The sequence below is a fragment of the Hippopotamus amphibius genome, chromosome 10 (genome assembly GCF_030028045.1).
Source record: "Hippopotamus amphibius kiboko isolate mHipAmp2 chromosome 10, mHipAmp2.hap2, whole genome shotgun sequence".
NCBI classification, from domain to species: Eukaryota; Metazoa; Chordata; class Mammalia; order Artiodactyla; family Hippopotamidae; genus Hippopotamus; species Hippopotamus amphibius.
In genome coordinates, this window is record NC_080195.1 from 62,014,221 (window position 1) to 62,031,930 (window position 17,710).

At 38.9% G+C, this 17,710-nt stretch overlaps 1 protein-coding gene across 1 annotated transcript in view; it reads left to right on the top strand.

The window, feature by feature from the left end:
- GUCA1C (guanylate cyclase activator 1C) overlaps window positions 1-15,778 on the top strand; it is a 34,743-nt gene extending 18,965 nt beyond the window's left edge. The window contains 4 exon segments of the mRNA XM_057696412.1: window positions 2,171-2,244; window positions 2,246-2,319; window positions 6,952-7,034; window positions 15,644-15,778. Coding sequence (XP_057552395.1) covers window positions 2,171-2,244; window positions 2,246-2,319; window positions 6,952-7,034; window positions 15,644-15,778 — 366 coding nt within the window.
- Window positions 15,779-17,710: the final 1,932 nt, after the last annotated feature.

A 17,710-nucleotide genomic window follows, 5' to 3' on the forward strand; every position in this document is an offset into this window, starting at 1 on the left:
CATCATAAAATACCAAATGTTCTAAAGAGACAACATTGCTCAATCTAGACGTTGCCATTCATCATGCAGGTGACACTGAAAACTGATCACTGAAGCGGGACTCACAATGTGAAACGAATCATCATGAAATACAAGGTTTTAGGGAAACGCTGGAACATCCACTTTATAACAAGGCAGCTCAGTCTTTGCAGGGAGGATGCTTCTGTGACCTTTTGGTAAACATGCACAATAACTACCCAGGAAACGGTTGTGTTGATTGGTTAGCCCTGGAGACACAGGAGTAAGACCTAGGCACAGAGGTACCCATGGTTAGATACTGTCCCACCCAGCTTATATCCTCCACACTGGTCAGTCCTGTAATGATCATGTCCCACCAAATCTGGAGATGTCTTGATGTCATCTTAAATTTCAACTCTGTAACAACATATTTCCCCTGTCTCAGCCATAGCTCTGCTAGGGATTAATAAGTGAAGTGCTAGAGTGCAGTAGGAAAGGCAGATGGAGAAAAGGTAAAACCTCTTAACGGTTTGGATACTTGAGCCAACTACCTTTAGGACACCATTCTACCAGACTCCTATCTGTTAGCAGAAGTCTTATCTCTAATAAGACATTAATTATTGATAGGATAAAGATGCCTGTTGTAAAAAATAATACCCAAAGGTAGTGAAATGATTTTTTAATATTTTTTCTGTCTATTCACAGTGTAGAAAATTTTAAAGTTAATACATTTTGAAGACAATGCCATAGTGATTAACACAATGGCTTCCAAGAGCTGAGATGTCCTCTTAAAAAAAAAAAAAAAAGCCATTAACCAGCCCAAACAGGTTTTGTTTCACATCCAGAACTGCTGGTGGTTTCTCAGTTACTTTTTTTAGAGACTTGGTGGAACTAGACTCAAAAGCTTAAGATTCAAACACATACCTCTTTACAGACCAATAAGCCCTTTATTTCCAAAGGAAAGGGGTACTTTATGTCACATCCTGTTTTGTGAATAGGACTCGACATCCCAAATATTCCAAAGAGATAACATGTTTTCCTGGGCTGAAGATGCTACTACCATCAGCAGCTGAAAGCACATGGAAACACCGCGGAGAGTGGGTCACATACCTCCTTAGAGCTGGCCACCTTTCTTAAAATAGTTGAGCATTTGGCTGAGCAAGGCTTGAAGTGTATGTTTTTTTTTTACACCTTTTTTATTGTACTTTTGTTCACATCTTTATTGGAGTATAATTGCTTTACAATGTTGTGTTAGTTTCAGCTATACACCAAAGTGAATCAGCTGTATTTATACATATATCCCCACACCCCCTCCCTATCGCACCCCTCTAAGTCATCACAATGCATTGAGTTGATCTGCCTGTGCCTCCAGCTTCCCACTAGCCACCTATTTTACACTTAGTAGTGTATATACGTCAGTGCTACTCTCTCTGTCATTCTTAAGAAGTGTATGATTCTTAAGAATGACACAGGCTGCATCCTGTTTTCCGATTTAAAACAGGATGAGGGGAACTACCTAAGCTTGCGACCCTTAAACAATCTTTTCTAAGATTGAATACAGCAAAGTCTTTATTAAAAAAGGCTAATGAGGGGACTTCCCTAGTGGTCCAGTGGTTAAGACTCCACCTTCCAATGCAGGGGGCACAGGTTCAGTCCCCTCAGTGAGACCAAAACTTAAAAAAAAAAAAAAAACTAATTTTGATACTGGAAATAATGCAATTAAAAGGAATCCTGGAGATTAGGAGTCCAAAAACTTCAACCATTTTCTCTAAAACAGTACAGAATTTAGCTACTTGATGTGTTTCCCTTCAATTAAAAATTGGTACTTGGTGTTCTTGCTGAGTGAAGGACAAACCTGAAGGTATTCAGAAGACTCCTGCTGTAGGGTGCTCAGTGGTGAGGACACAGCCTTCCATCACAGCATTTCAGAACCTTTTTTTGTCATGAGAAGTAGACGTTTTCTCTAAAAAGGTACTCACCTATTTATTTAAAGTTACTTGTTTCTATATACTTTATATCTATTTTTTTAATGAAGTGCCAAGGAAACGTTTTATGCCAAAATCTTGTTGTATTAAATTGTACTGAAAGTCCTGCTTGTGATTGATGACTTTGCAAATAAAAAATAATTGGTCTTCTTAAATATTTATTTCCCTTTCCTCCTTGATTTCCATAGAATGGATTTATTGACTTCTTAGAGTTTATTGCTGCTGTAAATCTAGGAGTACGAGGGAAAATGAAGCAAAAATTCGTATTCTAAGCTATATGATGAAGATGGAAATGGTTCTGTTGACAAAAGGGAACTACTGTACACCTTCATGGTGAGTGAAGTAGTAAAGTATCCTTTGCAGGACATTATATAGTTAATTCAACTTTCCTCCCTATCGAGTCAGTGACAGTTCCCTATGTGGTCAGTTATTCTTGGGCTATATATTTGGAATGGGTGAAGAAATGTCAGTTTCACCATCCTATTGGTTACTGAATGTGCCAACTGGGTATCAGCATTTCCTTCAACGTGCGGTCTACTCTGAAGCTGACAAATTTAGCAAAGTATTGAGATGAAAAATAAACATGATGTCCTAAAGAAACTTTTTTTTTTCTCTGCCTTGGTGCAGAAAGTCTTATGGGGAGCTGCTAAAATACAAGATGGTTTATACAGCAAGAGACATGGATGAAGAATAAAGGTACCCGACGAACTAATCTTTCTGGGAGTTTGACTAAAGTATTTTCTAATAGTTCCGGGATCTCAGGTCCTTTCCATCTCTAAAGTTCAGGGAGTCCCTTTATAAATCTTACTCCCCATCCTCTGCCAACGGAGTGAGGATAGCGATTACCATGGTGTGAGATAAAATGGATCCCAGAGTAAAAGATTATTAAGTTGGGCACTGTGTCTGAACAAAGATATAAAGTAAAATAAACATCATGAATGTAATACACTGAATTTGTAACACAGAATCAGAACTAGAATCAGATGTCTGAGAAATGATCTGGTCCAAATGCTCTCATTTATACATGGAGTTGAGTCACAAACATAATGTATGGTATAAATCTTAGCAAAAATGTGAGGAAAAATCAAAGGATAGAGCTACAATTATGACTATTTTAACAAATGGACAAAGCTGTTAAAAATTTAAAACTATTTATCAAATGTAGAGTTAACCAATATATGGAAAGAATTCAAGAGTATGATAATACTAATATTACTTCCACTTTAATCTCACCAGAAAGTACTAAGATATATTTTGTAACTGAACTTTGTAATCATCAAAATTCAGAAATTCTGCATACATATTACATGTTGCAACACAAAATTGGGAATCTAAAATATTCGAGTGCCCAACCCCATGAAAAATTTTAATTAGCCTCTTAAGCATACTTATTTTAAAAACATTAAATATGTAGTACAGCATACAAATATTAGGGGGTGCCTCCAAAGCAGTGCTCAGATTAGGGGTTCGTATCCTGGAATCTATGGATCTATGACCTTTAGGAATCCTTGGCCCCTCTTGGAATCAAGGGCAAAATTTTGCCTGTATGTGATCCATCTGCTTCAGGGGAGGGAGAGGGTCATCAGATTCTCAAAAGAACTAGGAAGAACAAAAGGATAAAAGTGATTTTTTTCTAAATCTTATGGGAATTTTACATAGATTTTCATTAGTTAAAATGTATAACTTAGTGAGTCAAGAAAAGAGAAACATTAAGTAGCTAGTTGAGTTTTTCCTTAAAGTTTAGAAAGAGAACAAAATAAAAGGGAAACAGAAATAATAAAAGCACAGAGCAGAAATTAATGTTTGGATACTATTTGTCTTTGATTAAAATTAATAAAGATTAAAAACGATGTAATTCTGTCAAGGGCACTGTGAGAAGAGCGTGGAGTGAGCATAAATGGATAAAACGTGCCTGGAAAGTGGGTGGTTGGCATTAACAGGCTAAAATTTATCCTCACTTTAGAGTCAACGTTCCTTACTTTGGGTCAGGAAAAACAATAATTAACATTGCCAGAGATAGAAGTTCTATAATTTACATCACAGAATCATTTAAGATAGTAAAAATAAAAAACAACCTAAAGGACGAAATTTAAAATAATGCAATGAAATATGTACTTATAAAAAAAATCAGTGGTCTACAAATATACTTTCTATATAATGGCAAGTGGGGAAAAAAAACAGGGTAAAAAATGATACATGCTGTATAAGTTCTCTCAGAACATAACAGGATGTTAAAATGGAATTCAGCCCAAGTATCAGGAGATTTGAAGGAAGTACTAGATTATAGGCAGAATTTACAAAAGAAGTAGTTACATCTTTGTTTTTTGTTTTGTTGGGGTTTTTTTTTTTTTTTAAGCTCTTTATTGGAATATAATTGCTTTACACTCTTGTACCAGCTTTTGAGGTACACGAAAGTGTATCAGCTGTATTTATACATACATCCCCATATCCCCTCCCTCCCATGACTCCCTCCCACCCTCCCCGTCCCTCCCCTCTAAGGCATCACCCATCATTGAGTTGATCTCCCTTTGTTATATAGCAACTTCCCCCTACCTATTTTACAGTTGGTAGTATATGTATGTCTATGCTACTCTCTCACTTCATCGCAGCTTCCCCTTCACCCCCCTCCCCCCCAACCCCGCGTCCTCATCTGCATCCTTATTCTTGCCCTGTCACTGGATTCATCAGTACCATTTTTTTTAAGATTCCATATATATGAGTTTGCATACAGTATTTGTTTTTCTCTTTCCGGCTTAAGAAGTAATTACATCTTAACCTCACTTTAAGGGTGTAAAATGATCAAGATAAGGGTTTTGGAGAAGCATTACTGGAGAGAATTTCTTGTGTAAGAGCCCTCACATCAATAGCATGAGGTTTTGAGGAGACTAGTGAGGTGTGGAGGTTCCCTGCAGTTTGGGGAACACAGTGTTTCAGAGTTTGAGTCACACTAGAGAAATCTGAAGAGCAGACCGTGGCAGCAGAGTAGCAGAATGAAGTTTAGGATGTATCTGCTTTCCTGGAATCTGCTGGGACAAAGGATGCTTGGGTTTTTTCGTGGATCAGATATGGGCTACTGAGAGAGGGAGCTGGCAGAAAGCTGTCTTGGATCTTGTTCAGCTGGGCCACTTGGAGAAGTAAGGAATCCTCAGAAGAAGAAAGCTGGAGGTAGATCTGGAGAGTAGTTCTCAAGCAGGAGCGATTTTGCACTCCTTCCCCCAGGGGACATTTGGCTAAGTCTGGAGACATTTTGGTGGTCAGCTGCAGAGTGGGGAGGGTGCAGTGTTGCTATGGGAACGGGGATGCTGCTAACGTTTCTCCCCCGCACAGGACAATGCAGGACGAGAAAGAACTGTTGAGTCCAAAATGTCAGTGGTGCAGATGTTTAGACACCCAGACTTGGAGCCTGTAGAAGCAGCCTCGAGGGATCAGCTAGAATCAAAGTGCAAGATTCATGTCTAGGGAGTTGCAGGAGAGTCTCAGTAGTGAAAAGGGGGTGAGAGGCCTAAGAGAAAGAGTGGGCTTTAAACACGTGCTCTCTGGAGAGCTCTGAAACTATGATCATGACCGTACCTGCCAAGTCAGGGCTGTCCTGCTCCCCTTTTCTCTCCTCCCTCCTCCTGCTCACACTCAGAGAGGGCTCAGAGAAGGACTTGACAAGATGGGGGAGAAAGAGTAGACGTACTGAATGAGGAAGGAAAGAAGGAAACAAACCGTGCCTCCTTGCCCACCCCCAGCCCTGTTCTTCTCTTGGAAAAGGCAGGATACGAGGCATCCTGACAACTCCCTCCGAATTATTATCCCTTTAGGCCTCCTCCACCTTCCAGTCAATCCTCCACTCTCACTTATGTTGCCTGGAGTTGGGTGATGGACAAATTCTAGAAATTTCATAATCTTTTCATATGACTTATGCACACCGTCTAATAGTACTTCACGATGTGGGAATACTGGACACGTAGCCAAATTTTCAAGACTTTTGGAGCCTCTGCTAAGACCCTGAGAAACCTTGAACACTGTCATCTAATAGGAGGCTGTGTGTATCTAACTATTGCGCTAAGTATTATTTAACTGTGAGATCTCAGCTTGCTCAGGCCAAGAGTGGAGCCTTGCCACTGTTAACTGTGGTGAATCCTTGGATTCAGGATTAGTAGTGCTTCAGAAGCAGCAAGAGATAGTCCTATTTAAGACCATGCCTCTAACTGAAATATGTTTCCAGCAGTTTTTCTAAAGATTCCTTCTTGTTCAATCATGAAAGTTATGTTCAAATTCCCAGATGACTAATCCATTCTCTCTGTCTCTTTCATTTTATTATGAATTTCTACATCAAATATGGGTCATTTAATTTAATCACCTGGGGCGAGGGTGGGGAGAGGAAGGGTGGTTAAATCATCCCTCTAGGAAAGCTGGAAATGTCATTTTCCCTGTGTCCCCTGACAGCTTTCATGAGGAAAAGATGCTGGCAGAGTGTGAGAGAAACCCAGTGTCCTTCCGAGGCATGTGTATCTGTCTTCCCAGTTGATCACTCTGCAAAGGGCACAAAAAAGCCAAAGGTGCCAGTGGCGGAAACCAGAGAGGAAGCATTAGCTGGTTACAGAACATCCTTTTATGTTCATCACAAGATCAAAGATAATTAGTCTAAAATGATAACACTGTTTTCTGGGTCTAGAATTCTTATGGCAGTTACCACTGCGATGCTTTCTGCAGTGGGCTCAATATCTTTTTTACTTAGTATGTTGAGTGGATCGCTTTGTATAAAATAAGACTTTATGCTATACTCAGTTCATTTACTTTCCAAGCCTCATTACCCAGAGCTGACATACAATCTTGTTTGTTTTTAACAACTGAAACAGGTTGGAGAGCAAAACTGACATAAACAATTCCCCCAATTCTGTCACACTGCGGTAAGAAATGTCACAAGATGAATTTGCTTCCAGAAAAGTTGAACTCTCTGATTTGGTTTCTTTGCAAGCAGTACAAGCCCTCAATGACCAGCAAACTCTGAATCCTGAAGAATTTACCAAGTTGGTGTTTCATAAGATTGATATAAACAATGACAGTAAAGTAGCTCCTCACCTTGGGCTCACTTTCTTACCGAGCAGGAGGGATGTTGTCTAGACAAAAACATGAACCTTTCAAGCAAACCCTATCTGTGATATCATTTGGGCTTCCTAATTTGACCAGTGCAGTGTTCTCCAGCTGATACAATTCAATTGAATAAATATTTATTGACCATATTTGTATTTAATGCACCAAGATTGACACTTTGGTATATCTAAAGAAGAGTAAAGGGAGATAAAAGGAAAAAAAGTGGGAGAATAGGAGATGAAGGACCCTCTGCTGTTTGCTCTGGGAATTTCTTTCTACTGGAGGTTTCTCATCAACTTATGAATAAACTTGTTTTCCCTCCTAACTTCAATTATGCCATCTTTTTCTCCTATCAGATTTTTCCTTCCCTCTAACAACACATTTCTGGAAGAGCCGTCCACACTTGCCTCCACTTCTGCTCTATCTTTTCTACATTTCTACTCTTTCTGCCCATTTCTTCAGCTGCTTTTTTACCCTAAAATCTGCTCTCCTCTTTATCTCAGAGAAAGTGCACTTTTTCAGAGGCAGGAGTGAAGGGATGACAGACATTCCAAGAGAAGGGGGGGTGCTTACACCTAACGGCTTTAATCTGTAGACTGATAGAGCCTATAGATTTGAGATTGAGGCAGCATATCTAGGGACGATCCTTCAAAGACAAAGTCTGACACTGTGGAAAATATCTTAGTAAGAGATTAAAAAGCAGGTTGGGGAGGGGATAGAGATATGAGGGTTTGGGAGTCACGGTCATCAACCCACAGAATCAACCCGCCCGCCATGGGTCACTTCTTATAGTGGACACTAGAGGGCAGTAGGGACTCATGTTGTGTGTGGCCGTTTGTAGTGGTCAGACAGTGGCTGCTGAGTCGGGCAGGATGTGAGAAGGAGGAGGCTGGGAGGGAGTTCAAATGAAATCATCACTATGAACAGACCAAACACCTGGACAAGAGTATAATTCTCAGAAAAACAACTTGGAAATGTATCAAGAGCATCGATCTTCCTCTTAGGGACCTAGTCCTCATCTCAGTCCGTAGCCCATGTGCTCACTTACTGGTTCACCAAGATCAAAGACATTTGGTGTCATCACTCCTGTTTGGGTCTACACGGTTGGAGAAGAAAACAAGTCAGTTCTTGTGAACGCTCGCAAGGAACAGATTCAGACTACCCAGAGTTGATAAGGAAGCTAAGTAAAGCTAGAAAAGAACCAGAAAAATGGAGAGAGGAGGGCCTGATGAGGCCGGTGAAAACGTTGCTATTTTCAGATGCGTATTCCAAATAATCATCAAACAGGAGAAATGCTGGAGATTTTGTTTTTTGTTTTAATTTTTAATCCTAGAGGTGGTGGGGATAGGAGTAGAGAGAATAAACCACTCAACCCAGAGTCAAAATCGTTGATCAAAGGATGAATATTCTGGAAGTAGATGGAACATCAAGAATGTTTAAGACAGTATCATAAGTGAATTTCAAAAGGACAGGTCAAAAATGTTTGAAAATATCAATGAATCTTGCTCATAGTGCTGGTGGGGGGAATAGGAAAAGTGACTTCTCTAGTATGAGGATGGCTCAGTTTGAAGAGATGGATGAAATATTCCAGAAAACAGAAAATTATGCAGGACTTTTTGTTTACTATCTATGCGGTTTCCTCAAGAACAAAGTATAAGGAACCAATAAAATGGGGAATGTGGTTGGAAGGAGCCTGGAAATAGAGCTGAGTTGAAAAAGGATGTGAACCTAGAAGAGAGAAGGTGTTGGGCTCAGGCAATAACTGAGTTTACCTGAGATTAGGGAACTAGGAACTTTGACCTGTAAGAATATCTCAGAAGGAAGGGGATACATTATGATTTCTGGACAGTTTACAGATCTAATCTCACAAATCATTTCCTCTGATATAAAACCTTGTATTTTAAGAAAAAATGTTATTGGCTTCTATAAAATGAAGATATCAAATAAACTAGTTGCACTTTGGAATAACAACAGACCACTGTTTCTTGGCAAATGCATATACAGAATTAAAACTGATAGAATTTGCTTTTATATGGAAACTATTGGAGGCTGTATTATCTCGTCAAGGGACAGCTGGGTCATACCATGTATCAAGAAAAAAGATGCCAAAATTGTGCTGTTGAACAGACAGCCCAGTGCACCTGAGGACAAGAAAGAGAAAGTAATGAAGACGTAGAGGGTTGATATTTGCAGAAGTGTAAAAGGATTTTACTGGTATTTGACAGAAGAGAATAAAGCGCTTCACTCACACGTAAAGGGAATGTGAGCATCACAGAGGAGAGTCTATTCGCATTCTTACAAGCCCAAGTGTATATACCTCAAATAAGACTTACTGTTGTTGTTATCAAAACATCAGTTGGGAGAAATGGAGATGTTTAATTAGGTGAACTAGAATAGTGTTGGCTTTGTGCCGACATATATCTTTTTTGATTTCTCAAAATAAAAAGCAGCAAGCACGCCATTGGTATCTGACGATCCCATGAATATTGAAACCAAAGATAAGAAGATGCCAGCACACTCGGATGCAACCAAAAAACCTTCAGGAGCACATATGAAAATCCCAATTTGAATGCAAATCGCTTGCAAAAGAATGACCAACATCAAATCTGTTGGAACAGAAAAATACACAACCGCTATATAGAACTCTAGACATAATTATCTTGGTAGTTAGCAAATTGCAGTTAGATTAATCAAAAGAGAGGTATAGGTTTAATGCTAAGAAAATAAAACGATGAAGAGCCATAGGCTCCATGAGGGCAAGAGCTATTTGCTTTATGGACTTTGGTATTTCCTGTGCTCTCTCACTTTCTGGCACATAATAGGTGCTCCCTGAATAGTTGTAAAGTGAATGAGTGTCTGATAAGATGTATATGAAAAGCAAAGGAAGAAATAAAACAAAAGCAATGTGCAATGCTATCTGTAGGAAGAAAGGCATCTAGGAGACAAGTTTGGAAATTAACATATATTTAAACTTTGCGTTGCAAATGTCAAAATATAAACACAGATGGATTAGCAGAAGTTAATTATCTGTGGAAAGCAGAACTGGGTGGGGGGGGCAGGGAGAGGATAAAGGGGGATTCTTTTCATTTCACCTTTCTGTAGTGTTGTGGTTGTTTACCTTGAGCATGTATCGTTGCTGTCATTGAACAAATTAGTTTTATTATTTCATGAACAAAATCATTCAGGAAGGAGATCTTGAAGAGAATCTCAAGGCCAGAAAACTGAAGCTCAACATTCAATATTATTGAAGAATGAAAATGGAGGGGCTGAAAGACAAAGGATAAATGGTCAAGCATGAAATCCTGCAGCCTTTACTCCCGGAGGAATAGCAATCAGCACGCTACAATGGGCCGCTTAGGAGTCATCCTTGACAGGACTTAGGAAGATTTATAGATGCTGTTCACAACCTCAAGAGCAGAAGGTGTCCAGGCAACCAAGCGCCAAATAGCCCAGGGGCAAAGGAGACTTAAGTGGCTCATAGTAATAAACCGTGAAAGTGGAAAGAGACAGAAGGAAGCCAGAGGAAATGAAGGAGGGTGGTTATTGGGCAGATATTTGGAGTAAGAGAAAACAGGAACAGAACATAAAGGAAGAACTTTTATTGAGCGGCTAACCAGAAGGACCAGTTTTTAGACTGGAACACTGTGGAATCAAACTGGGAAACTGGGAACTACCAGGAGATAATAGGAAATCAAGTTTCCTTATATAAGAGAAAAAACTGCAGCTTTTAACACTCTGCTATAAAACGCTGCTAAATGCCTCTAGTGCCACCTTACTAATGAATATAGAACTTGTGTCATTTAAAATCCTGCATCCTCCCTTGAATCTGGTCACTCATCTCCTGAGACTCTACAGTCCCATCTTTGCTAATTTCCCAGCCCCAGCACAAATTTTCATTAAGTTCTTATTTGAAAGAATTAGAACTGAAAAACAATTCCTTGACACGTTGGTTTCTTTTCTAACCAAGTTGACTTCTTTCAGCAAAAAAAAAAAAATGCTAATGTGGGCAGGTACAGTAAATTTTGACTTTTTTGGAGGGAAAAGGCAATTTTGGGGTTATGTTATAAAGGCATTTAAGATGTTGATAGAAAGAAATACATGATCTATAAGTAACAAAATAACCAGATTGCAAAAACAAAACTAAAGACAAGATTCATGAGTAGCTGTCCTACCACCAATAAAACTGCTGAACTTGGTAGTGGGTCATGGAAAAGCACCCATAACACTGAACTTCAGAGTCCCCAGGAGTAGAGAATGGGTTCACCAACACAAAAACAGCCCTGAATAACGTGGATATCAATTATGTGCATACGTATATTTCAACACGTAAAAACTGTGCAATTTCTAAATTATGCCCTACAAAGGTTGAAATGTGTTTTTAAATAGAAAACAAAATAACAAAAACTCAAACATCATTTTAGGTCTTCCTGAGTCCCGTGATCTCCACCTCAATCATCTCTTAGCAGCTTCAGCTCTTGGCTGGTTGATCTTTCAATGGGAAGCTTCTGGAACTGCACAGGTAATCCTTTCTAGGGAGACCCAGAAACCATGCTTTTAATTTTGTCTGGGTGTAAATTCACAGGCAAATTAGAGGATTAGGAAGCAGTGTGTAAGAATATCAGATAAAGGAAAGCAATTCATCAGCCTAGGTTTTCTGAGCACTTCCCACATTCACAACCCTGGCTGGCTGTGCTGGTGGAGCCATGTGGTAGAGGAAATGGCACTTGTAGTTAGGGCTTAATAAATGTTTGCTGAATGAATGAATGAGTGCTAAGACTTAGAAGGAAATGTGAGGAAAACTTCAAAATACGTATGTTAGAAATAGTAAGCATTATAAGTTGCTGTAGGTAGGCTTAATTTGGAAAATAAATTTTTTTTGGTAAGTGATTATATAACATGAAAAAAGCAAATATGCAGCATTCATGAGTATTTTTAAAAATGTGATAAAACAGCTGCAAAAAATTCTATTTTTTCAGTTAAGAGTAAATATTAAAAGTTGTCATCATAAGAAAAAAATTGTAACCATGTGAGGTGATGGATATTGGCTAAACTTACTGTAGTAATCATTTTATAATATATACATATTGAATTATTCTGTTGTACCCCTTAAACTAATGTTATATGTCAATTATATTGCAATAAAAATTCCTCCAAAAGCATTGTATCTTTTTTTCTCTTTTCCACATCAGTAACCTGCATTGCTTTTGAACACAGGCAACTATATCCCAGCACCTTCAGGTACAGCGTCTTTCCTTGCCAGCAGTGATAATAGAGAAGTATTATTATAAATAAGCAGTCAAAACAGATTTCAGCCCCCCATCTCCACTCCCACTTCTCTTTTGGTCATGCTGAGTCCTTAGAAATTTGAAAAATCTTTTGGGTTGTGAACTTAGCTGTGTGTTTTCCCTTTGTAAAGGACAGTTATTCTTTTGTTAGTAATGATCCCCTGCCCCCCCACCACTGCACCCACATGACCCTTCCCACCCACACACTTACCACACCTTTTTAGCTTCACCTTTCCCTACTTCACTTTGGTTTATTCCATGGCTGCACTTTCCCTGGGATACACAGGGAATTCTAATCCTAGCCTCTGTTACTCGGGTTTTGCACAGACTTCTTTGGTACAAGGAAAACATAAGGAACAGAGATTAGATTTCTCTCAAAACAAACAAAAAAAAAACAACAAACTTATTTTAGTATTTTGCCATGGAAACCGAGAGGAAACTATCTGATGAGAATGTGATGATTTATGCTTATTGATATTTGAGCCACTATTGTGGTGTTTAGATATTTGTCTTTACCCATTAAAAAGTGCAGGGACAGTACAGCACTTGCTATCAGTTTCTGCTGACTTTCTGCCCCAGGTGCATATTCCCTAGTTCGTTATTCAGTGTACTTCATTTGTCCTTGGCTGACTTCCCACTGAACCACAAACCCTATTAAGTGCAGTCTCCTTGAGATCAGAAAATTCATCTGTACTTTTCAACTTGAATATACCCATAGTTACAATCCAAATGATTTAAGTCAACAGAGAACCCCCTCACCCCTGACCTCCAATGTTGAAAAATTGTCTTGTGGGACAAGGGTAGTGGGAAACATGGCAGCTGGAACTCATGGATATAAGGTGATAGTTATAGCACTGGACTGGTCAGCGTAGCCCTAAAGCTTAAGTCAAGGAGATACAATGAGAAATCAAAAAATCAGAAAAGGAGAGGAGAACTAGTGAATGAATAAATATTTATCCTCTGCACAGCTTTGGATGGTCCTTGAAATTATTTCCTCAGGGAGAGGAATATTGAAAACAGCTTTGCAAACAGTCATTTCCTTCTGATCTTAGAAGTCTGCAATTTTCGTGCTCCTACGAGTTGGTCATATCTTCAAGATTAAAGGTCAAATAATCAACTGTGTAGAGATGTAAGTGTATATGTGAATAGAGGTACAGTACGAGATGTTCTCAACTCAAAATTAAGAGATTGTATTCATCACCTGTATTTTCACCTCACAACCCTGCCATCGAATGCTTTTCTATATAAAGATATTTAAGGAATTAAGAGTCTGGTTGAAAAAAGAATAAAATACCTAGGAATAAACCTGCCTAAGGAGGCAAAAGACCTGTATGTAGAAAACTATAAGACACTGATGAAAGAAATCAAAAACAATACAAACAGATGGAGAGACATACCATGTTCTTGGATCGGAAGAATCAACATTGTGAAAATGACTACACTACCCAAAGCAATTACAGATTCAATGCAATCCCTATCAAATTAGCAATGGTATTTTTCACAGAACTAGAACAAGAAACCTTACGATTTGTATGGAAACGCAAAAGACCATGAATAGCCAAAGCAATCTTGAGAAGGAAAGACGGAGTTGGTGGAATCAGGCCTCCTGACTTCAAACTATACTACAAGACCACAGTGAACAAGACAGTATGGTAATGGCACAAAAACAGAAAGGAAGATCAATGGAACAGAATAGAGAGCCCAGAGGTAAACCCAAGCACATATGGGCACCTTATCTTTGACAAAGGAGGCAAAAATATACAATGGAAAAAAGACAGCCTCTTCAATAAGTGGTGCTGGGAAAATTGGACAGCTACATGTAAAAGAATGAAGTTAGAACACTTCCTAACACCATACACAAAAATAAACTCCAAATGGATGAAAGACCTATATGTAAGGCCAGACACTATAAAACTCCTAGAGAAAACATAGGCAGAACACTCTATGACATACATCAAAGCAAAATGCTTTTTGACCCACCTCCTAGAAAAATGGAAATAAAATCAAGAATAAACAAATGAGACCTAATGAAACTTCAAAGCTTTTGCACAGAGAAAGAAACCATAAACAAGACTAGAAGACAACCCTCAGAATGGGAGAAAATTCTTGCCAACGAAGCAACGGACAAAGGATTAATCTCCAAAATGTACAAGCAGCTCCTGCAGCTTAATATCAAAAAAGCAAATAACCCAATCCAAAAATGGGCAGAAGAACTAAATAGACATTTCTCCAAAGAAGACATAAAGATGGCTAACAAGCACATGAAAAGTTGCTCAACATCACTAATCATTAGAGAAATATAAGTCAAAGCCACAGTGAGGTATCACCTCACACCAATCAGAATGGACATCATCAAAAACTCTAGAAACAATAAATTCTGGAGAGGGTGCGGACAAAAGGGAACCCTCCTGCACTGCTGGTGGGAATGTAAGCTGGTACAGCTACTATGGAAAACAATTTGGAGGTTCCTTAAAAAACTACAAATAGAACTACCATATGACCCAGCAATCCCACTACTGGGCCTATACCCAGAGAAAACCACAATCCAAAAAGAAACATGTACCACACTGTTCATTGCAGCACTATTTACAATAGCCAGGACATGGAAGCAACCTAAATGCCCATCAACAGATGAATGGATAAAGAAGATGTGGCACATATATACAATGGAATATTACTTAGCCATAAAAAGGAATGAAATTGAGTTATTTGTAGTGAGGTGGATGGACCTAGAGACTGTCATACAGAGTGAAGTAAGCCAGAAAGAGAAAAACAAATACCATATGCTAACTCATATATATGGAATCTAAAAAAAAAAAAAAAAAGTTCTAATGAACCCAGTGACAGGGCAAGAATAAAGATGGAGATGTAGAGAATGGACTTGAGGACCTGGGGTGGGGGTGGGGGCGAAGGGGAAGCTGGGATGAAGTGAGAGAGTAGCATTGACATATATACACTACCAAATGTAAAATAGGTAACTAATGGGAAGTTGCTGCATAATAAAGGGAGATCAACTTGATGATGGATAATGACTTAGAGGGTTGGGATAGGGAGGGTGGGAGGGAGTCTCAGGAGGGAGGGGATATATGTATAAATACAGTTGATTCACTTTGGTGTACAGAAAAGAAATTAAACTAACACAACAGTGTAAAGCAATTATATACCATTAAAGAGCTTAAAAAAAGAGTGGTTGAGATGAAAGGATATAAGAATATCAATAAAAATGCCGGTGAATATACTGTGTATGTTAGTGATATAGACAAAGACTCTTGCTAATTGTTTTATTATTTTCTGGGAGAATTGACTTTAGAAGAATTTATCATTGGCACAAAAAGTCAGGATCTTCTGGAGATTGTTTCCAAGAGCTTCAACCTGTGGTGGGAAGCAGCCAGACAGACGCAGGACAGTTGCTTCTTCCAAACTATCTGACGAATGTGATCTAGGGAAGGTGAAAACTGAAGTGGCTATGGGAATGCCTTAGCCAGCGTTCAGTGGATGTAAAACTCTCAGTGGAGAAGAAATGCGGTTTTCTGTACATACATGCTATTGATCTCAGGTTTTCATTATCATTGGTGTCTGCTTATGAATACCCCACTTAAGTCCCACAGAGACTGTCAGAAAGATCCTAAACAGAAACAATGTTGCTTCTGTTTATACATTAGTCCCCTCTCTACAGATTAAAACACGATGATTAAACTGAAGGATTGCCTCGGTAGCTATCAGTTCAAAATAGAGCTCCCGTGTGTATTTTCTTGCCCACCTAAATTAGTCTGCATCTTGAAATAGAACTGGATTATCTGGGCAGTGTCTCCACAGTTTAGCCTTCTTCTTAGATTAAACGTACATTTGGCAAATGTGTTTGCTGCCTCTTGGCTCTTGTTGCATCTGTATGTTATAAATGACTGAGTTCTGGTCTGTTGAGAAACTTTTTTTTCCTGCCCTTCTGTCTCATTCCTTACCCCGAACACTGTCTTGAATCAGTACTAATGTTCTGCTCTGAAGGAAAAGTCTTAAACTATGTAGTAAAAGGAGAAAATTTCCAGCTGGGCAATGAGAGTGTTTCCATCTGATTTGTTATAAATCTGGGTCCAGTTGTGCATGAAAATGTGATGCATCATCTGTAATTATTATGCCAGTTGGAGGTTTGATCAGAACAGCAGACAGCCAGGCTATGCAACAACAAGCACTTGACATTTTAAACGGTCCTGACATTATAGCTCTGACATTTCATTTTTTATATCCTTTCCCAAAAATGAAATGATGAATGGGATTTCTTGATGAGTTAGAACTTTTAAAGTTTGGGGTTCTATATCACGGGCCCGTTATTACCTCTGTCAATGCCATGCTTTCTTGTGGAAACACAGTGGAGATTGAAGAGCAGATGTGAGCTGTCTTTATATTAAAAGTTTCCTAATTACACTTTCATATTCGAATTTGGGTTAAAAACACCCAACTTAAACTACAAAGACAGGAGTGGACTGTCCCTATCTTCCCCATAGTTACAGATGTGCATAAACTATAGAGTTATAGATGAGACACACACATGGCAGTAGAAATGAAGTATAAGTGGAGGTAGGAAAGTTATAGGTAAATGTATTGATGAAGACACAGATGAAGGTTATATAGATGGAGGTAGAAATATTCTAGGATCTTCCAATAGATTTTGAGGAGATTTAGAAAGTACATAATATAATATAAAACATGTTGAAATAAAATGATCACAAAGTAAGGTGAGAAAAACTATAATGCCACAAAGTCCTGCTCATTTGCCAAAGGTGGGCTACCTACTGGGCTCTGAGCTTCCTAGCAGTAGAAGTGAAAAGGAAAACATCATTACAGTCTCACACCAGCATTAGCCCCATCTTGCAGTGGCAGTTGATTTCTCTTTTTTCACCCACATTCCTCTGAGGCACCCAATGTCCCTTCCACATAAAACTGGGTCTCATTTCTCCCTTCCAAGCTTCTATGTTCTAATAACCTCAACCTCTTTCCTTTGTTTTCCCAGTCTAGGATGGGAGCTGCTCCCTGCCATTTCTGTGTTACTTCAGTATCTTCCCTTTGCTTTTCCAGTCCTCCAATGTGTTTTTTTTTATTTATTTATTTATTTATTTATTTATTTATTTATTTATTTATTTATTGGCTGTGTTGGGTCTTCGTTTCTGCACACCAGCTTTCTCTAGTTGCAGCAAGAGGGAGCTACTGTTCATTGTGGTGCACAGGCTCCTCATTGCAGTGGCTTCTCTTGTTGCAGAGCACAGGCTCTAGGTGTGTGGGCTTCAGTAGTTGCAGCACATGGGCTCAATAGTTGTGGCCCACAGGCTTAGTTGCTTTGCAGCATGTGGTATATTCCTGGGGCAGGGA